This window comes from Pollachius pollachius, assembly GCF_949987615.1.
Source record: "Pollachius pollachius genome assembly, chromosome: 8".
NCBI lineage: Eukaryota > Metazoa > Chordata > Actinopteri > Gadiformes > Gadidae > Pollachius > Pollachius pollachius.
In genome coordinates, this window is record NC_136941.1 from 18849947 (window position 1) to 18872334 (window position 22388).

Genomic DNA, 22388 nt, shown 5'->3' on the forward strand with positions numbered 1-22388 from the left:
AAAAAAAATATCCTCCAAGTACAAACTAAAATCTTTCAAGTACAAACTAAAATCTTTCAAGTACAAAAAAAAATCCTTCAAGTACAAAAAACAATTCTACAACTACGGAATACTGTCACGTGACTTTTGGCACTAATTTTCCGCCTTGCTGATCCACACACAAATGCCTTCAGATCCACGCACAACTTTCAAACAAATGTCCTGTAATTCACACTACAGTCAGTTTAAGGCCGCCAGGACGATCTTTTTTTTCTCCCCAAAATCTTTGCTGAATGCCGGCCAACAGGAGCTACCGTGTGTGGATTTCGACTTGCCGCCCCTTTGACTCGGAATCGCACGACACGGATACCTGCTCGGAAAGACAAGAGAAACGCTAGTTTGGGAGATTAAATTAAACACAATGAGCGGCCAACAGGTGAGTTTGCGGTCGTTGCTGGTGAAATATCAAATGTTAACTAAACTCCAGAAATGTCTTTCGTGGGTAGGATGATACATATGTAGCTTATGGTACCGCAGGAGCCAACCTAGCTAATTTAACTTTTCATTCTGTCTCTAACTTAACTAAATTAAACTATGGCCACATATAACGTTACACTTGATACGTCTTGGTCTTAAGACGGAATTTTGAAGTGAAGACGACCTCAGGCCACACACACTTGTTTGAGCACCATCTGAGGAGTCGTGTTAAGTCACTGAAATACCAAAGCAACGCAAAGCAAGAGCAAAGCAAGAGCGAGACAGGCCAATGTGCAGCAGGAGATGTCAAAGTTAGAAAAAGTACAATGTGTCTACAATGTATGTATATAGAATGTGTGGCCGTTCAGATTTAGTATGACATGCCTTTCAATTTTCTTCACAGATCTTTTCCTGGTCTTTTTCGAAGAGAACGAACCAGTGGCAAACGCAGATTTCCTACGCCACTTAAAATGGTTTCAGCAGCATCTACAAAGGCCACAAATATTGTTTTATTTACTCCCAAATCCCATGACCAGAACTCCACAGGGGTCTCAGGAGCTCAGCCTGTTAATGGCAGGCTTAGGAAAACGCATGATATCAGTGCCTGAACACAGCAACCATGCAGAGGTAAGCATTTCTGAAATTATGTGCTACAGAGATCATTAGGAGTGATGATTTATTGTTAAGAAGAGCTCATGGTTTGTTTTATATTGTCCTAATAAGATTTCAGCAATGCTGCTGCTTGAATTCCCTAAACTGGAGACTTTGTCTGGTGGATGGCTGTTTTATAAGGCAACTGGTAAGCAGATACAGCATGATTTCATTATTTCATTAAGTCAGACCAGGAAATGGCTTTAATTGCTTTTTATAAAGCACGCCGTGTAGAGTGGGCAAATCCTATGCAATGCAGACTTGAAGGTTCATCTTTTTTCTCTTTTAGTTAATTTTAGAATTTGTTATGTGCAGTCTGTTTTTTTCACAAATAACCCAGAATCTTTACATTTCTTATAATTAATAGGTGATCCCGCAATTGGAGAGGGAGTGAACCGCTTCTTGTTCTCCAGAATCACGGAGAAGCTGAAAGATGGTTTAAAGTTGAACTTTGGTAGTGTCTTCAAATACCTTTCCATGTATTGTGGAGTGGGTTTTAGCTGCAATATTCTTAATGCCATAATCTCTCCAATTAAGATGTACTAAAAGGCTGCGTGAAACGGACGTTAGAGCCTATGTTGTGACTTATTTCTCAGTGAAAAATAATTTTGGGGGAGTAACAGCCCCAAGTTGGATTTGATTCAAATCCTCTGCATTTGATTGGGCTGTTTAAAAGTGGATGGGGTTAAGTGTTTAGTAACAAAAAGCTGTTTGCTGCTGACTGCAGTCTGAGTCACATTTGATTGGATTAACTTTTGTAAACGCCCCTGTGTTCAAGCTGTCATCAGACATTTGATACTGTTTTACAGGAAAGACAGGGATTTTATGTGATTTTGAGGTCAAAAATATTCTGATACTGTTTATTTGACATAGCCAAATGAACAATTAACACTAGATTCAAACTGGGAACATTTATTGTTCACTTCATGAGGCATTTAAGATGTATTTAGGATTATACCTACTGTACATACCTATTGATGTCTCTTATTCTATACAACCACAGAATCACTAAAAATTTTAGTACATGATAATTGATCAAGGAATTTCTTCTGTTTTCACAGGAAATTCTGGTGACACAAAGCTGTTGGATGGAGAGCCAGACCATCTTGTACCTTCGTCCTCTGCATTCCTTGTTGAGAGTGACCTGTTTCTGATGGCAGGCCGCATGATTGGCTATTGCTTTTTGCATGGAGGTCCTGCACTGACAGGCCTAAGCCCTGCGATTGTTCACATCCTGTGTGGGGGCACAGCTGAAACCGCCACCATAGAAATCGATGACTGTCCAGACATTGATCTGCGGGAGAAAATTACACTGGTGTGTATTCGGCAAACTGCACGATTTTTTTAAATTCTTCTATATTGGGTTTAAGAGTGTTCATATTATGTCTTCAAGCTTGAAGGGAGTTCTGAACTCTCAGCTGATGAAAAGGAGAGCCTTGATACCTTGTGTCTTGCATGGGACCTTCCTTTGATGACAGAAAACAACCGAAGATGGCTCTTTGAAAGGCTTCTATGTCATGCGGTATTTGAATATTGTCTAAACTATTTAACATCATTCATTACTCTTTTAAACCACTATACGTGTAAAGATTTGTCTTTGTGTCTTTCCTCAATAGGTCATTGGACTGTTCATGAGGCAAATAAAGCAAATAAGAAAAGGGCTTAAAGAAACCATGTTGTGGCCACTCATTAGTGAACGTCCAGATGTAGCTCCAGTGATTTTCCCTCGGGAGTCAAGTGCTGTGCTGACCCCACAGGTAAATAGTTCAGTTAAGATAAACAGTTTTGGTCATATCTGGAAATTGATTGTTAAATCAGGGGAACACCAACACTCCAGGACAATTGCTTACTCCAGATGGTTTATCTGCTTGGTGTTGTATGTGTATTGCATTCTGGAACGCATCAGCTGGCCTACAATGACTGATGACGACGACGATGAATGCTCTGTGACGGATAAGAGCCGCATCACAGGGTACCTTCGCCGGTTCATTCAAAATGGTATACTAATGAGTGATGCATGTACATTTTAACGACAATTCATTTTATTTTCCTCATCTAATCCTATGCAAACAAGACAATAAATGTACTTATTTTATACATTTGTTACATTAAAATTGTACAACGCCAGATCTGGGTTATATCTCACAACCCAGAGTGCCATACTGTTTATCAAAAGAACTTGACCAGTGTAGGTTTTCCAGATACAAACATATTCAGCCAGCTTTCTGCTCATAACCTGAAACAAGATGCTTTCCAGAAATCAAAAACAATGGCAGATTGCATATCTGGAAAAGATACACTGGCCAGGTTCTTAATTTTTGTACTGCATATATGCAACAGTATAGCTCTTAAGCTTGTTTAGAACATTTTCTAGAAAACTGAATTGTATCTGTTATGATAAAATCTAGTGTTGGCATCAGCTACATAGCCAATACTAACGGGTAAAATCTTGGTTGGCGTTTTTCTTCAAAGAATTATTTGACAACCATGAGCAAAATGTATAAAAAGAACAGCATTCTCCATCACTTTGAACATTTATATATTTCTATTTTGTAGCATCCAGTGATGAACTGAAGGTGCTCGTGAAGTTTTGGGTTGGATGGGAGGCTCCTACAACTACCCTCACATTGGAGGTGACTGACTGTAGTCTACCAAAATCTTCCACATGCTTTGAGACTCTCCGTCTTCCTGCCCGCTACCAAGACTTTACTACATTTAAGGAAGAATTGATTGCCTGCCTTCAAACAACTGACACTGGATTTGGATTGGTGTAATGGCAGTGCTAAAATGTAGCTTCTTTAAAAGGCAGTTCTCATTCATGTGTTTGTTCAGTCTTTTGGATGTACAATGAAGACCACGCCGCCTCCCTCCTTCACCTCCACAAACAGGGTGGGGGCGAGGTGCCGGTTTGTGTTTTCAGAGGTGTGCTGTTTCACAAACACCCTCCCTCCATCATCTTTTTTTAAGTGAATTACTGCAAACATGGGTTCAAAATGTTCGGGAGTTAGTGTTCTGCTGGTTGGGGTTTATGTTCATTATTAAAGGTTGGAAAACAAATCAGTCAGTCCTCCGGAAATAAAATAAGAACATTCTGGAAATAATCAAATGGCATGTTTATTGGTAAAAAGAAAACTTAAGTCCAGAAGAATACAGGGTGGTTGTGGTGACCATACAGCATGGACAGAAGCACATTCATGTATTGACTGCAGTTCCACCTGACAGTCCCAACGTCACCAAATGCTGAGTAAGTCTTACTGTAAGCCTAGTAAGTGCTGGACATACTGGACAGTAACTAGGTAGATGTCTGAGCCATGTGATTGGGATTGTCCCAGGGGATTTATGGCTGCCCTTAGTGCTGCCATTTGTTCATCACTCAGTACATCGCCCATCTCAGGAACAATGACCCCATGGTGTAGCTCATCAGGCAGGCCACTGTCCTCCCAGTCCAAATGTGGTAGGTACAATCCCTGAAAAGACATGTAAAGTGTTTGTAGAGCAGTGGTTCTCAAACGTTTTTTACATCATGGACCCGGACAACGGACCACATTTGATAACATTAACATAACCTACTATGCACAGCAATTAATAGCACCATGAATTCAACAAATTATCTTAATTAGATTAACAAGACTCACCCTGCTCATACAAAGAAAGACAGCTATGTTGAACTTGCTTCATAGTACATCCCTCTGTTCAGAAAGGCGCTTTTCTGGACTGACAAACTTCAAACATAGAAGCACAAAATGGAACAGACATTCCCTTTTACCTCTGCATTTTCTGGTTCTGCCATGGCATGCTGAATGTTACCCATCTCCCACAGCTGATTGGGTGTTAGGTTACCCTCAGTTCTGAGTGGGTGGTTATCCCATCCACTGCTGAAGATATCAAGCCTAGCTTGTAGTCTGGGCTGAAATGCATAATGACAACTGAAGAGGTGTGCAATGTTTGACAGGTCAAGCAAACCAATCCTCCTCTAGTGAATGTAGCACACTGTAGTATATGCTGGTCACAGCACACCACACGTCTCTCCAGAGTCGTTCAATTCTGGGAAGAGAGTTTGAGTAAGATTAGATATGGTTTACATACATTTATGCATATGATTTTACAATAGCATAACCACAAGGTCTCAAAAGAAAAATGGTTATCACAATTAAGTGAATATTCTTTTTCCAAAGAAGTCCAAAACTTCTTTGTCACACAAATCAGAAAAAGGAAGTACAAATCAAATTGGGTTCATGTTCCGTTTTTTCCATTTCCTTTTTTTTGACTTGAGCATATATCAAAAGTACAAAAAACAAGCTGTTCTTTATTTTTGAAAAGAATATTGTATGATATTATGAAAAAACAGATTTGATATAATAGAAGTGTGAAAAAAACCTACCTTTGATTGTGCACGCTCTTCCCAGCAATGAAACTGGACCTTCTTGTTCCCTTGATAGAGAACATCAGCCGTGCAATGTCAACGTTCTCGACTCCATGAGCCGCTCTTACCCTAAAAAAATAACATTTTGTACATTTATAAATTAGAAAGTAGTTTTCATGGGTTTCAATTGGCCAAAAGTGTCCACGATAGAGCCACGAGGTACAATTGGAGATATACAGTATAATAGAGCCTTATTTAAGGAGCAGGATTAAAATTTTTTAAAAAGAAAATCAGAAAAAAATCCAGACCCTTGGGAAATATCATTCCATATGCATTAACACAGCTAAAATTGTCAAAAAAAGGAAGTGAAGTGGACACAAATGGCCAGCATAGAGTCCAAAGGGTTAATCTAAATATAATAACTTCAAGTGTTTTGTCAGAAACATGGCTCCTCCACTCTGCAGTAAACAGAAAAGTCATTTCCTGTATCTGCTCACTTTTTACCCAATCCAGAGGGAGAATTCCACACATTTCTTTTCCATTTACTGCAGAAAAGAGAGACTGGGAGACCCACGTTAATGACCAAACACTCTAAATGACTGATGGTTATGGAAATATAGAACTATTTAAAACTTATATTAATAAAAATATATCACTTACTTCTGCTTTAAGCCAACAAAAAACATGATATCACACCATTAATACCCTTTCAGCTCTTTGCTTTATATCATTCTGTACATTCTTTAGATGCATGGCATACAAGCTTGCATATTGTGGTGAGGAAGGCAAGGTAAGGAATGAACCATTGTATTATTTACCTTGATGGAAATCCATATTTGTCCACTGATTGCTGGAAGAAGGCCAGTGCTGTTGAGGACCGATTGTTGTTTGCTGCACCCAGGTACATGATCTATAGAAAATATTAAGAGGGTGTATTTTTTTCTTTTTCAAGCTGTCCTCTTCAATGTTTATTTTTACGTGAATTATAACTTTCTAGAAAAGCCATCCACAGCACCAAAAATGACAATGTTGTACCTGGTTAGACAAAAGACACTATAATAGTATAGCCTGCAATATATGTAAGTGAAATCCATTTAATTTACTGTATATGGCATCAAATCAAAACAGAAGTGATGTCATGACGGTTTTCATATACAGCTGGTCAAGACAATACTCCAACTCTCAGTAACAAGTAGAATTATACAGACCGTATTAGCTTGTGATTGGTGTCCACGTGGACCAGAGCTTTGGGACCAGGAACTGAGTAGGTGCGTCGCACAACACACCCTAGCGGGTTCATGCGACAAAGGATGCCAACAGTGTCCACACGGTGCATCGAGGCCCGCACCCTCTCCCACTGCACTCCGAATCCTCTGGCCTGCAAGCTTCCCTTAACCAGGCGGTACCCAGCATGAGGCATGTCTTTTTTGATTTCAGTTACCAAATGGTCCAACTGCATTTGAACAGGTGCTATAAAGTGCTCTGACAGAAAAGCCAAACTCTCTCATTCTTCTGAAGATAGAGCGAGTGGACACTCCCATCAAGTAAGCAATACACGGCACAGGAAGACCTTGGTTGATGAGATGTAACAGAGAATCCGGAGAAATATCAAACCTTGGACGCCCATGACGAACCTGCACAAATACTATGGGGACCTGATTTTCTCTTTCTTCAACAACCAACTTGTGCAGCTCTGTGAGTGCATCCACAACGGCTTTTGGGATGAGAACCTGGTCAGAGGCAGCACTAAAAAGAACAGCCTCCTGAGAACAAACAAATTCAAGGTAATCCAGGTCAAGTGGCTGCTGACTGACAATATGCTGGAGCCGTGTGTGGAGCCTCTCTAACATTGTTTGTACAAGCAGTTCCTAGAGAGAGGGGAAAAGAGTAAAAATGTATGAGGTCAGAAATACTGGTATACCTGAACATGACTAGTAAAATGTCCAGAAACTGCTATTACACTTTGCTTTATTCTTAATATCTTCATGACCATTAGTGATAGACTTCAAATATTGGCACATGATTAATACAGTATTGTGCTAAAAGAAAATGTAATGATTGATATCATATGGATGCAGAAAATGAGTTTTTCTGCATATATCCTCAATGTCTGGAGTATAGCCATTTACCCAAATCTAGGGCCTTATAGGAAACCAGTGGACATGCAGTACAAACTTTGAATGGTTCAGTTATACTAGCAACTTGTCTTCGATCCTGCAAAGTTTGGTGAGGCTAGGAATAACACTTTTCAAGATATTAATGCCCAAACATGGTTCCCTAAAAATTAAACTTTAACCTCCTGTAGTATTTATAACTGATCCATGAACAAATTAGCTCTAAATATAACTACATCTTTAACTGATTTCACGTGAATTAGCGCGAGCAGCGCTGGTAAAAAAAGTTTGCGCTAATGACAAATCACCTCCTATAAACTCTTCACACTAAAGCCTCCCGTTGCTTTGGTATTTCAGTGACTTAACACGACTCCTCAGATGGTGCTCAAACAAGTGTGTGTGGCCTGAGGTCGTCTTCACTTCAAAATTCCGTCTTAAGACCAAGACGTATCAAGTGTAACGTTATATGTGGCCATAGTTTAATTTAGTTAAGTTAGAGACAGAATGAAAAGTTAAATTAGCTAGGTTGGCTCCTGCGGTACAATAAGCTACATATGTATCATCCTACCCACGAAAGACATTTCTGGAGTTTAGTTAACATTTGATATTTCACCAGCAACGACCGCAAACTCACCTGTTGGCCGCTCATTGTGTTTAATTTAATCTCCCAAACTAGCGTTTCTCTTGTCTTTCCGAGCAGGTGTCCGTGTCGTGCGATTCCGAGTCAAAGGGGCGGCAAGTCGAAATCCACACACGGTAGCTCCTGTTGGCCGGCATTCAGCAAAGATTTTGGGGAGAAAAAAAGATCGTCCTGGCGGCCTTAAACTGTGTAGTGTGAACTACAGGACATTTGTTTGAAAGTTGTGCGTGGATCTGAAGGCATTAGTGTGTGGATCAGCAAGGCGGAAAATTAGTGCCAAAAGTCACGTGACAGTATTCCGTAGTTGTAGAATTGTTTTTTGTACTTGAAGGATTTTTTTTTGTACTTGAAAGATTTTAGTTTGTACTTGGAGGATATTTTTTTGTAATTGAAGACATGTTTCTTTGTATGCGTAAAACATACTGTATTTGTTTCTGAAGCATGATGTATTTGTTTGATAGATACATTTCTTATTTGTAAAACAAAATGCATTAGTTTGTGAATGATGTTTTGTATTTGCAAACCACACTGAGTGTGTGTGTGTGAGAATCGTTGTGCGTGAGTAAAACACGTTTTGTGTGTGTGTGGGGTTTTGGCATGATTCTAACTCCATAGTTTAGGCTGCGCAGCCGCTGAAGCCAAAACGTGTTGAGGGCGGGACAGACAGCCAGTTATGCCTAAGAAAAGAAGTTAAGACCTTGCCAAAAATGCAAACATGTTATATGCAATCTAACAACTGCATATAGACTTATGGCATGTAAAAGAGTGACAGTATTGCGAAGTAAATTGAGTTTATTAAGTATGCATGCATTTTGCATGATTTTTTTTATTATTATTATTATTATTATTATTATTATTATTATTATATCATTATTATACTCATGTCGTAGCCAACGAACTGTTTAGGAATGTCCCAGTTAGGAATGTCCCGCGGCCCGGTACCGGGCCACGGCCCGCGCTGCTCTACACTGCCAATAATCACGTGACTCACAAGCTTGCGCCTGTGTGGTCAAATCTCTGAAAAGTCAGTTCTGAAAAAATACATTGCAATGGTGTAAATTTACAACTTTACACGTTTTTAAAAATAAATATTCAACCTTTCAAAACTTATTTCTCAATGTATGAACACCTGTTTGCAGAAACAAGGATTCAAAACCGGGAAACAAAGTAATACACTGTTAGAACAGCGCCAGATTTGAAACTCTGCCAATGCGGAAATTTGTAAACTTTGAAAATGTGTTTGTGAAAATGAAGATAAAATACAAAATCATGTTTGCAGATGTTTGAATTATTTTTCAGGCTATTATCTCTTTTTTCAGTGTTTCAAAACCTTTTTTACAAGGTGTTGAGTTTTCAAACACAAACTTACGAGCCGTTGAAACTTTTTTTTTCAGGTTTGAATTACGACAGGATACTGGCTCCATACACTTCCGACCAGCTGGAGCTCCCATGATTGGCCATTTTCCTCACGTGTGAGTTTAACCCGAGTGCTTCTCCTGTGTCTCTCCAGTGGTTTTATTGTGCAAAAATGTCAACTTCAAACACCTATTTTGGAACCACCGCAAGTCCAAGGGCTCCGGAAAATGTTCAGCCCCACGCCAACGAAGGGATGGGTATGTGTAACTATTTAAATTGTGTTTGTGTTTTTAGTGTATTTTGAGAGTTGTAATCTCGTTTTGAGGACAATTAATCGTAACACGTGCCAATGAAATAACTTTTTCCGAATTGTTTACGTCAAGCCCTTCACGATCTTTTGGGATCTTTGTACGCGCTCAACTTCTTGTGTAAATCGCTCAGCACTACCAGTAGATAGCGTAGGTTTTACCGTCCTTGCCCATTCAATGGCTTGTTTGGTTGCTTTTCTTTTTGCAGAAGAGAAAGGGGACTGTGACCCGGAGAAACTTCTGCAATGTCCTTTTGACCCAAACCACAAGATCCGTGCCTGCCGCATCCCTTACCATCTCATCAAATGCAGAAAGGTATCCTTAAGGAATAAAATAGGAGTTTTTATCGGATAGGTTTTCCTAGGGTTGTTTGTCCATGTACATTTCTCACTCTTGCAGAATCATCCCAAACTGGCAAGGGACTTGAAGACGTGCCCTTTTAACGCTCGACATCTGTTTCCGGTTCATGAGATGAGTCTCCACACTGCCAACTGTGAGGACCGGAAGTCTGTCAGCTTGGCTGAGTCATGTAAGTCATGTTGTGTGATTTCCACCTGGATTACATTTAGAGCATTTAGCAGATGCCTTTATCCAAAGCGACTTACAATAGGTCCATTATTTTTTGTCCAGAAGAAGTTGAAACAATAAGAAACCTGCATATTTCTTGCTTTAATGCAAACCGTTCACAGCGTCTGATGCAGAGGTGCAGCGGAAATGGCGGGCCCCTGTTAGCACATGGACCAAACCCCACACAGACGAGGATTGGGAGTCAGGTTACAATCAAATTAATCTCAAACCTTGCACCTTAGGTCTGAGTGTTTAGGCACGACGTCATTCGTCATTGATTAGTGTATGTATACATACTGTAAGGGTCCCTTTTTATTATTGAGTGACCAATGGGATCCATAAACTGTTGGGGTCTCCCCTATTATACCCAGGATCATTGGGGTCACTCTACAGAAAGGGTCACTTTTTAAATTCAGGGTTCAGATGCTGGTATCCTAGATCACGTGACCATATCATTGGAAAAAAAGGGACTTTTAGAACTGCCACAATTTAATTTTTGATGACCAGAAGGGACCACCACGCTTGTCTATAATATGTACAAATGTTGGTAGAGAGATCATAAACACATGATATTTTGTGGTAACGTTTATCGTATCAGGTCCTCCACAAACGGTAATCCTTTTGATGGAAATGCATCTTCAGGGCTGGCCTGAACCAGATCCACGTTCCCATCTTAATTAAATAAATGGCTGCTTGTGGATATTGTGTGGGCTGGACTTGTGATGATGGAACATTATTTTGATTCTGCCCCGCTTTGCCTCTTGCAGAAGCCGACGATGCTGCTGTTTCCTTTGTGTGGGGGACCGCCTCGACCTCCTTACAGTAAGTGGCTCACTTCCCCATTCCATTTCAAATGGCATTCTTATTCATACAAGGCTACTGTATTTTGTTTTTACAGACCAGAGGTGACGGATGGATTGATTTACGAGCACAACCTCAGCGCGGGGTTGAGAGCGCCGAAGACTCTCCCCTGGCCCGTCGATGTAGGCCAGGGGTTTCCAACCTTTTTAAGGATGAGAGCTACTTTCCAAAAATAAAACGAGTCACGAGCTACTTCTACGCCCCGTATTTTTATTTTGTTTTTGCAGTGTATATTAGCACATTTTAATGTTGTTCTATGCTTACCTTTTAATGAGATCTCTGACACTGCATGCTGTCGACCAGGGCTTTGTAATCTGGTGTGTATCCCGAGTGGTTCCCTCTGATGCAGTCATCCAGGTGGGCATCAGTGAGACAAGTTCGGAACTTGGACTTGATAAAGTTCATGTCGGAAAAGGCAGATTCGCACAGGTATGTTGAGCCAAACAGGGTAGTGTCACACCAAATTTGTACCGGGTGCCAAATTTGTACCGGGTACGTAATCCATACGTAATCCATTCCAAACCTGCCTGGCAACAGATGATCGCGGACGATCGCGTCGATTGACGTAGGAAGGTTCAAGAACATTCGCGAAGTCGTTCATTGAGTTCAAGAACATTCGCGAAGTCGTTCATTGAGCGCGACAAGACAGATAGCCCTAACTTTACAAATTACATTTATTAGCGTTCCTAACTTTATATTTGTATTGCATTTAATTGTTTAATCGAATTTAGCTAGTAACCTCTGTGTCACACTGAATTGAAAACCATTTGCACGTTCCTATGTCATGTTCCAACTGACCCTTTGCATCCTCTGAGAGGGCAGAAACACTCCTTGATATAGCAGGATTTCAGGGCCATTTTTGTGATCTTTGAACAAAGAATCAGCCACGATAGCATCCTTGACAAAACCCCAGTCTGTAAAAGGTTTTTTTGTCTTTGCTAAATGATGGGCCACTTTGAATGATGCTTCGCTTGCAGGCTCGGCTCTCTTCACTGGTTTTGTGAAAAACTATTGCTGCTGTTGCAATCCCACTTTCAGCTCGCTCACCTTAGCTGACCGCAGGCTGCTGCCAGAAGGAAAATCACGCTCAAACTTCTTGTGAAGTGTGAAGTGCTGCTCCACATTGCCTTTCTTCCCGACTGCGACGCTCGTCCAGCAAATCAAGCAAACAGACTTGCCTTTTACACGTGTGAATAAATATTCAGGCTCCCACTCTTGATGGAAATGATACGCCTTCGGTTTTCTCTTCGATGGCCCTGCCTCACACATTTTATATTATGTATCTTGCTTCAGTCACGTTAAAATAAAATCAATACTTGTTCGTTAGTGTTCATGTTTGGCTCGGATATTTTGCCGACGGCTTGCAGTCCTGTTGGCATACTCAAACCTGATGGGTGGATATTCGTTGTAGGGTGGGGTAGGGGTTAGATATAGAGTTGTAGGAAATAGATAAAGTTCGCTTTGAGTGAGGTTTTGTTTATTCATAGTGTAGATTATTCTTATTTTCTTTCTTTTAATCTTTTATATTTTTGATTTGCTTGGTGAGCTACTTATTGAGGGCTCGCGAGCTACCTGTTGGGAGACCCCTGATGTAGACCTGTAGATAGTCCGAACCAAATTTTGGCCATTCTACATATTTTTATCTCTTTCAAGGGATAAAAATATGAACTCAAACGTTTTTTGAGTTCTGAAAGATGACGCCTTATGACGCATTTTGTGGATGCTTTTTTTAAAAATATATATATATATATATATATATGTATGTATGTATGTATATATATATATATATATATATATATATATATATATATATATATATATATATATATATGCGTTCCTCCCTTCATTGTAACATTAGGTGACCTATTATACCAGCAGGTCTGAGTGTGTTTAGCCGTTTTGAAAATCTGCCTCTTCTGAAAGAATTTTCAAAACGGCTTGTAACTGCTAATCACACGCACCTGGTGGTATAATAAATAAAAGATAAATGTCTTTCAAGGAATTTGAAATTTGACCGCCTGTTTTTGCCTCTGTATTTGTTTGCCTGCAGTCTTTGCTACAGAACAGAAGGCCTACCAATTCCTTTTCTCAAGGAATGCTGTTTTTTCATGTACGAAGCAGTGGAACATCATGCTATTTTAGTATTGAAGGAAAACCGTTTGCTGTGCACCACTAGGGGGCAGTGTTTATTGTTTTTGTTAGTTTTCAGTGCAGTTACCAAGGTCAATGTCAGTGGGGTTTTAATTAATTTCAACAAAGGTTTTTAGATCCAACTTGGTGACATGAATCTGGGACGTATCTTGCCAACGTTTTTTGAGTTCTGAAAGATGACGCCTTATAACATGGCAACACGTCTTCCCTCACTACCATAGAGTCCACGTGATTAAGTTTTATTGAGTCTAAGTGGTTGTAATATGATTTAAGGTTGGTGGCCATAACCCATCTAAGGAAAATTGTTTGCTTATTTTCCAATGTTTTGATGGCACAATTTTTGCACACGTATCTGTAAAAAAAACAACGAAAAAGTTACCAAAAAGTATTTGGTAACTGTATATGGTTTGTTTTAGGAAATTGTCATTTGAATTCTTTATGATGTACGTTTAATATGCATGACACCATTGGTCTACATCACCAAGACAGGACTGTTCTATGGAGTCCATTTTCAGATTTTATTAAATGTTTTAGCATTCTTAGTTAAATGTATACATTTTCAAATCAAGAAATCTCGACAGTTAAATATATTAATGCATATAATAATAATACATAATGCACAATCAATTCATGTTTGTTATGCTAACTTAAAAGATAAGTTAGGCCTACATTTAGCAACAACTGCAGGGACTTTGTGTGCTGTATTGTGATCCGTCGTAAGGCTCCCTGTCACGCTGGTGGTGAGACAACGCCAACTCCAGGAAGGCATGCTTCCAAGGCCCTTTGCCTAAATGAAACCAAAGCTTCCTGTCACTTGTTGTATAATTGTAACATCATATTCTCACGGGCATGGATGCCAAGCAGACACTTTGGGCTATCTCTGTGATAATTGTCACCTGTTATCGCATTTTGTTAGGTTTCAGCAATCGTCTATATCAATAAAGATATGTATTTATATTAAATGTAAGTTGAACTCCTTGCAGGAATCCACATCCAAACCGCTATTCTTGTCTCAGATTGAATGGATACACTTCAAATGCATTTTGATCTGACATCACCCTACAAAACTTTTGTAATCAGAGTGACGGTGACTTTATCCGGTTACTCTATCTGGATCCCAGTGTAATAAGTTGCTATGTCCTCCGTCGGTATAGCTTAGTGTTGGGCCCAAGGCCACCGGATTACTCTTGTAGCCCTACCCTCAAAGTGAACCCAGGTCCCCCGTCTGTTGCAGGGTCCCCTGTTTGTGGTAGGGTACCCTGTCTGTTGCAGGGTCCCCTGTTTGTGGTAGGGTCCCCTGTCTGTTGAAGGGTCCCCTGTCTGTTGAAGGGTCCCTTGTCTGTTGCAGGGTCCCCTGTGTGTTGCAGGGTCCCCTGTTTGTGGTAGGGTACCCTGTCTGTTGAAGGGTCCCCTGTCTGTAGAAGGGTCCCCTGTCTGTTGAAGGGTCCCCTGTCTGTTGAAGGGTCCCCTGTCTGTTGAAGGGTCCCCTGTCTGTTGCAGGGTCCCCTGTCTGTTGCAGGGTCCCCTGTCTGTGGTAGGGTCCCCTGTCTGTTGTGGGGTAGGGGAGACCAGGTGTGGTTGTAACACATTTTTCTTCAGCACGTAAAACTACATTTTCTTTTAAAGCTACAGTTCTGGACCTTTTAGGCAAAGTACACACCTTTGTCTACTACAAGTGGCATCCATTTAAATCTCCTCAACTATATCACAGAATTTGTGAGATTATGACAATACAATGTATACCTTTGTTACAACCTACCCCACTACCGGGGTAGGTTGTAACACCTACTGGGGTAGGTTGTAACAGGTAGCCAAAATGCAAAAAAACATTGGGACTCCATTTGATATGCCCATTTAATGATAAGCATAAACAGGGTTTGAAAATAGATTCAACAAACAAAATATTCTTAAACTGTATTGTAAATGAAGACATATGCATCCTGTGTGTGAATGTGTGTGCGCGTGTGTGTGTCTGCGTGTGTGTGCATGTGTGTGTTACATTGGCAAAGACAGGCTGGATGCCACACACATCTATATGCCTATGAAAAATGGTAGGCTACATTCAGTTACTGTAGGTATACAGAAAAAAATAGAATCTTATAACATACAATCCATTCTTCACATAGAGAATAAAGATCATATTAATGTTATGAACAAAATATAAAAAGCATAACGTTTATACTTTGTGTGTATTTGTGTCTCTTGAGAGAGAGCTGAACAGTTTTTTTAGAACAGGGCAACATCTTCAACATCTTCTCTGGTAACAACTTTGTATGTAAGGGGATGGTGGTAACACTTTCAAAACATGCGTTACAACCTTCCCCGCCCTGTCATCCATTGCTAAACTAGCTGTATTGGCATGGTGCTTTGACATTAGCAAGGGAGAGATACACCATTCTTTATGAGAGAAACTATAGTTTGACCTGATATAACTCATACAAATCTATCTACAACGATAAAAGTACTAGAAAATAAACACTAAAATAAAAAAAGGTTACTTTCACACCTTAAAATTTGGATTTCTCTCGTAACTCCTGGAAAAATGCCGCCAACTAGTGGAACATTTCCACGAGCGATCGTAAAGGAAGGAGGAGGAGAGTGAAACTGTCTCATATCTTATCCCTGATTGGTGGAAATGGTGGTGTTACGACTCACCCCGTGTTAGAACTATCCCCGGTCTCCCCTACACCATCAATAACTGTTGCACAGAGGTACAGTTATCTCCCATCTAAACTACAGAATATGGTGTTGGTCATTATGAGCCAATACGACCCATATGGGTGTTAACTGGGACAAGAAACATGCATTTAATTTTCATAATCTAAATTGAGTGAACGTATGTGTTTAGTTTATTAGTTCCCGAATGGTGCGTTGCTTTAAAGGTGACATATTATGGTGTTTTCCCAACAAGTTAACAAGTGTATAAGTTCCAGAAAAGATGTTATTCCCCATTTCCCCTCCGATTCAGTCCATTCAGAATGCGCTGTTTCTGGTGTATGTAGCTTTTTATTGCAAATTAGCTGCTGACCATTGAGCTGTCAGAGTGAACCACACAATGGAGCAGAAGTGATTGTTGCCGCTTGCGGACTCCCAGAGCTCTATCTATATAATATTATGATAATATATATGTATTCATATAATATATCTAATATCACGGCCAAAAGATATGAGCGCCTTGGATGATATTATGAATCATAAAGTCTACGTCTGACGTCTGGTACTTCCACAACAAGTAAAGACTCGTAGTGGGGGTTATCTCGGCCATGGTTGAGAAGATTTGGGGGAAAGGAACTTTGGCCTTGACTCTCTGAAGTCAATTTTGAACCGCGACACGGAGGAGAATCTGATTGTACTCCCGGAGCTGAGCTGCCGGACTGCCGCCGGGCTCACCCCGGCGGCAGTCGTGCAACTCCGGCGGGGGGTCCTCGGCGGCATGCAAATGCAATTTTCTTGGCAGAAAATGTGATCAAAACGCACTTTAATGCAGAAATTGTCTTTAAATGTTACATTTTCCACAGAGTTCAGGCAGCTGCTTTCTTTGACCAGCCGATAGGGAGCACTCTACATGAAACGCTCATATCAGTAGTTTTGGATGATATTGATGAACAATTTTGCCTTTTAGTTTAAATAACTAGCTTCTCGTACAGTATATGTAATGCATTAACAGGGATTGTAAGTATATATTTGAAGTTAAAGCTATAATAAGATATAATGTGTTGTCACTAGGCTGGTACGAGTTGTATCAGTTTAGTTACAAAACATATCATCATACTTTTCACCTCTTCACTTAATATTTACACAGATCATTTTCCAAGGATCTTTTTAAATATCCCGATGTGTAAACAAATAAATATATTGGTCTACTCAAAAAGTGGTATTCAAGCCAAAATCTAGGAATGTATTATTTCCTTGAATTGTTGTATTATATCCATAATAAAGGTTTACCTTTGCAGACAAAACATTGTTAACTACTTTTAGATGTAGTTAGTAATTAGTTAATGCATATCTCTATTTGTAGCATGAATACAATATTTTTTATCCTCAAAGTCCCTGTACATCATAAACACACCTGCTTTATAAATATAAACAAATACTGAATTGGGGGATAGATGGCCAGTTTCAGAAAAAAATGGCTCCCATAGAAATAACCAGTCTCCATATCAGCATGTGCACCTGTAAGTACAATCTATAAATACTCTTTTACAGCCTTGACTTATAGAGCCCTCCTTATAATGTTCACGCAGTGTGAGATTTGCTGCTTGCATTTTGTCGTACACCAGCGCGTGATGGGGAAATACAGTACAATGACGAAGTAGTCTGTGTTACATAAGACTGCAAAGGGAATTCCATAGGCGTCTAAAAAGAGTGCAGTGCATAGCTGGATGGTAGTGGCGGGGGGGGTCTGGAGGAGTGAATAGTGTGGTCTCACATGAGGCCTTTTATGTTGGGTATTACGTCCAACAACTCAACAGTCCATGGATCAGGATTCTTTGGTATACTTCTTGTCTAGAAACACCACAATGATGATGAACACTACTTAATGAATTACTACTAGTGCCGAAATACATAAAGCAATAAAAGTGTATTATTTCAAACTGTTTCAATCCAGCCATATTGTATGTGCATGTCACGTGTTCATAAATAAAATATACTAACAGTACCAAGTTAAGTAAAATTATTTATTTATTCTCAAATACAAATGTAACATAACATGCCTCTAGAATGTACAAATAAAATGCCCAAGACAAAGTTTAATTAAAACATAACAGCAATTTGCACTGCTAATAGATATAGCCTTCCAATTTAAAATGGAGGACTGTGCGTAAGACTTTATATTCAAAACTGTAAAGTATGCATAGCTGCTTCTTGAAAACCTGTCAAACGTTTGCATCATGTACTACTGATGACTGCCAATAGAGTACCATCCTGATTTCTTAATCACCACTCAACAAACATTTCACGCCATAAACTTGGCTCACAAAAAGAGCCCTTGTTGGCAAGGGACGCTTCGCCAGGGTGTTTACCAGAGAATCTAAACCACCTTTCCCAAATAGAAAACTGCTGAGTCATGTGCTCCTCATAATGTCCATGCCCAGAGTCCCAGTAAAGCTGGGAGAACCTTGTGTTCAGACACCCTGGGGAGAATGGAGCAGTACATATGTATTTCCATCTGTTGTACTGTAAACTCACAACAGTTAAGCTTTTTTCTCCCTTTCCAGCTTCCACTCCTATCACTTTGTGCTGCAAAGGTAAATGCTCTCCCTTTGGTCCACATGGGGGTCAGTCTGCCGCTACAACTTGACAACTGCAGCATTTATCAGTAATGATTATATCTGAAAACATATCATTTTGTGTCTTTGCCAATCTTACCCAAGAGACAGCATTTTTTAAATGTGCATACACCAATTGTATGTTGCACACGTGTTAATGGGATTGAAAAGAACATAAATGTTTAACGCTCAGATATTTATGACCCCAATAGACCTTCTCCATGTGTGCTAAATACGTCCAGTTTCTTTTTCTTCCTCTCGATTGTCAAATTTGGAAGGAAATCACAGCCTAGCAGACGGTAAGGTTTTTCGACACAGAACATTTTTTCAAAACGGAAAGGTTTCCATGAAGATCTTGTCCACTAGAGGCGGTGGTGCCACGAGATTTTCTAGCTTGAGGTAGAAAATGCGCTGGAGGCCCTGCGTGCACAGAGTCCGAAGCTCTGGAAGCTTGCCAAGGAGCCTCGACAAGAAGTTGGGCGGGAATGAATCAGAGGTGCAGGCAGAGACGTGATCCCTCAGGCAGGCGATCAGCTGATTCTGCAAGTCCTCCACGCGCGACGGCTCCTTCAGGCCGTGCCGGTCTGTCGAGAGAGAAGAACGAGTCGTGTCACCATGAGCTCATGTTCACATTCAACGCACGGTCCGATCACGTGTCTAAAACATGAGCAATGTTAAAGAAGATTCTACAGTAAAGCCCATTGTCGCTGATGATGGCTAATATATAACACGATCTATCTGGTTGTAGGCTAATGCATAATAGGATCTACTTGATCATCTATAATGATAGTCCAAAAGCTTACCACTTATTATAACCAACGTCGTAAGGCAGGAGAAGGAGGAAACGTCCAGATTCATCCGATGGAGGCTTTGAGAAAACCCCAAGATGGAGTCAATCCAATCCCCAAATCCTGCTACACACTGTTTCTTGTGCAGCACACGGCCATTGCAGAAGACAAGTTCTTCGGTGTCTGGGTTAGATCTGTCATTTTTTTTTCAAACAAAAAGATCCCAGTATCAGTATTAATTTATTAATTACGACGCATTCAATAATTAAAGATATAGATGAATATTAAACGTTAGATTTCCAATTGCACATCACAGCCCACCCACCGGTAGGCCAGCCGTAGGATGAAGAGCTCGACGAAGGCCGACTCCAGCAGCAGCTCCTGGTCCTCTGGGCAGAAGGCGGAGAAGCCCGGGATGGTCTCCGCCCACCTCCTGATGACCTCCATGGACGCCGTGAGCAGCTCGTAGAACTGTCGGATGTCACTAGCATCCTCCTTCTGGGATTGAGTGACTACCTCGTCCTGGTACTAATGGAACAGACACGGGAGGGTCTGTCAGTATATGTGAAAATGCATGCAAACACACACACACTTATAATGAAACGTATTTGACTTATGTTGAGTAAGAATATACTGTTTTTCTCACCTTGGAGTAATCCAGGTTTCCGATGCCTGGGTTTGAGTCTACGTGTGCTTTGACAAGAGAAGCAATCATTTTAACCGGAGCTTCAGTGTTTGAGGCGTCCAATGTGGCTTTAGGCTTCGAAGGCAGTCTGCCTCTTCGTCCTTTAAGGCTGTCTGTTCTCACCACTGAGAAAACAGAGACATTAAAAGTTACACTTAAAAGTTCCGAACTTTTAACATTTAAACTAACTACTTTCCTACTTAATGTCCCAATTTTCACAAATTGATTTGTAATGCAATCCCCAGCCCCCACAGGTACACAGTCACATCTATGCACAACCAACAGAATAATAAATGAATAATGAAATGAAAGAGCAGAGATGGAAACATACCTTCTTTCACCATGCCAACCGCCAAGCATTTTTGGAAACGACAGAATTGGCAACGATTTCTTCGCCTCTTATCCACTGGACAGTCCTTGCTCGCCAGACAGACGTACTTGGAGTTCTTTTGTACAGTGCGCTGCATAAACAGATTCAAATGTTATTACCACTATTATTATGAAGATTCAAATGAATATGATTAATTTCTGAACATGCCCGGTCCCGTTTTGAGCAGCAGTAGGCCAGTAATGTAAGGAGGCAATTACCTTGAAGAAGCCCTTGCATCCCTCACAGGTGCGGACGCCATAATGCTGGCAGGAGGCGTGGTCGCCACACACGGCGCACTGCCCCTCATTCCCGCTGTTGCTTCCAGCCTTGGGCGACAGGTTGTCTTCCAGCGGGTCACTGCTCACTCCTAGGGGCCTGGGCTGCTGGTAGGCCATGGGCGGGTAGGGCAAGGCAGAAGGGTGCCGCTGCTGCTGCTGCTGGGTGAAGGACTCCTGCTCCCCTAACCGGGGCTGCATGGCAGCAAAGCGCGACAGGTCCTCTGTTGCCTCTGGGCCGAAGGTGAAGAACAACGGGGCACAGTGGGGCCCTTGTGGTTCCTCGGCGGCCCAGTATCCAGGGGAGGGGGTGTAAGGACCGAAGGCTGAGGAATCCCAAGCTGAGGGGGGCTGTGCATGCAGCCCCGGGGTGGAAGGGGACGGGATGGAGGCTGGGCTCCCGAAGTACTCGGAGCCCCCGGGGGAGGGGGCCTCGTCCTGGTAGCTCAGCGTGAAGGAGCCGGGGTAGCAGCCGTACACCTGCAGGTCGTCCAGTCGGAAAGGGGACTCCTGGTCGGCGGGGGCTGCTGCCGGAGCGGCGGTGGTGATCTGGCATGAGTAGGCATCGAGGTCACCCGAGAAGGAACCTGCCAGGAAGCCCAGCCCCGGTTGGGGCGGAGGGGAGGGATGGCACCTCATGTCCATGGACAGTCGGGAGCTGAAGTCCAAACTCTCAAACTCTGGGATGCAGAGGGAGTTGTCAGGGTAAGGCAGGGTGGCGTGCTGGGGGTGGACGCAGGTCATGGCTGTGTCAGAGAGTTAGCCTGAAGTGTCTCCGGGGGGATCTCAGTTGACTCTCTTTGATTCGTCTTGGAGAACTTCCTGTCATTCAAAGGTGTGCAGGTTAGAGATAGAAAGGGGGATAACACTGACTAAAGTGTTAAAATATTCAAAATTATAGACTTGTTTTTTCATGCATTTTGCAGGCAGGTGTTTTGATTGAATGGATTGCTCTGTATTATGCAGGTGTGAATGTCAGTAACAACATAGACAATATCTGGTACAGGATATTTTGTACACCTGTATATCAAAAGTATTTTCATGTAAAATCGTTTATATTTAAAATTATTGCATTAGTATTTGTGTGTGCATGCCAATGTAGTTATATAACTTTTAAATATAAACAATAATAAAGTTCTTACCTGTAATGTTTTTTCTCAGAGTTTGAAACAGTTTATAATCCAAAGAGAGATGTTGTCCTCATCGCTGCTCTTTTGAAATGAGGTGCTATCCCTCTGTTCTGAACGCCCTAAGACATTTATAGACGGTATCAATTGAGTTGTACCATTACGTCAGAAAGATGTTCCATACAAGGCGGCGCAGGGGTGGGGAGCTTTCCACAACGTGGCCAATCGTGTTGCGAGTTTAAAGAATACCCGCCTGATGACGCACTAGCGGGATTCCGATGACGCGCAGACTGCAAAGAACCGCAGCATTGTCTTCCCTTTACACACGCACACACACACACACACACACACACACACACACACACACACACACACACACACACACACTAATCATTATGACTGAGGA

General features: G+C 41.2%; 2 protein-coding genes across 2 annotated transcripts; one reads left to right on the forward strand and one right to left on the reverse strand.

Moving 5' to 3' along the window:
- Nucleotides 1–9673: 9673 nt before the first annotated feature.
- On the forward strand, nt 9674–11492 carry gtsf1 (gametocyte specific factor 1; the record flags this gene model as incomplete). The annotated part of the gene is given in 7 exon segments (XM_079742383.1): nt 9674–9697; nt 9699–9837; nt 10097–10203; nt 10288–10417; nt 10578–10661; nt 11223–11277; nt 11354–11492. Coding segments are annotated over 7 exon segments (678 nt in total).
- A 6718-nt stretch (nt 11493–18210) lies between these two features.
- nr4a1 (nuclear receptor subfamily 4, group A, member 1) lies at nt 18211–22075 on the reverse strand. The gene is made up of 7 exons (XM_079742027.1): nt 21998–22075; nt 20799–21677; nt 20542–20671; nt 20172–20335; nt 19851–20053; nt 19541–19719; nt 18211–19321 (listed from the first exon to the last, which is right to left on the reverse strand). The coding sequence occupies exons 2-7, from the start codon at nt 21597–21599 to the stop codon at nt 19065–19067; spliced, it is 1734 nt and encodes a 577-aa protein (XP_079598153.1). The 5' UTR covers nt 21600–21677; nt 21998–22075; the 3' UTR covers nt 18211–19064.
- Nucleotides 22076–22388: the final 313 nt, after the last annotated feature.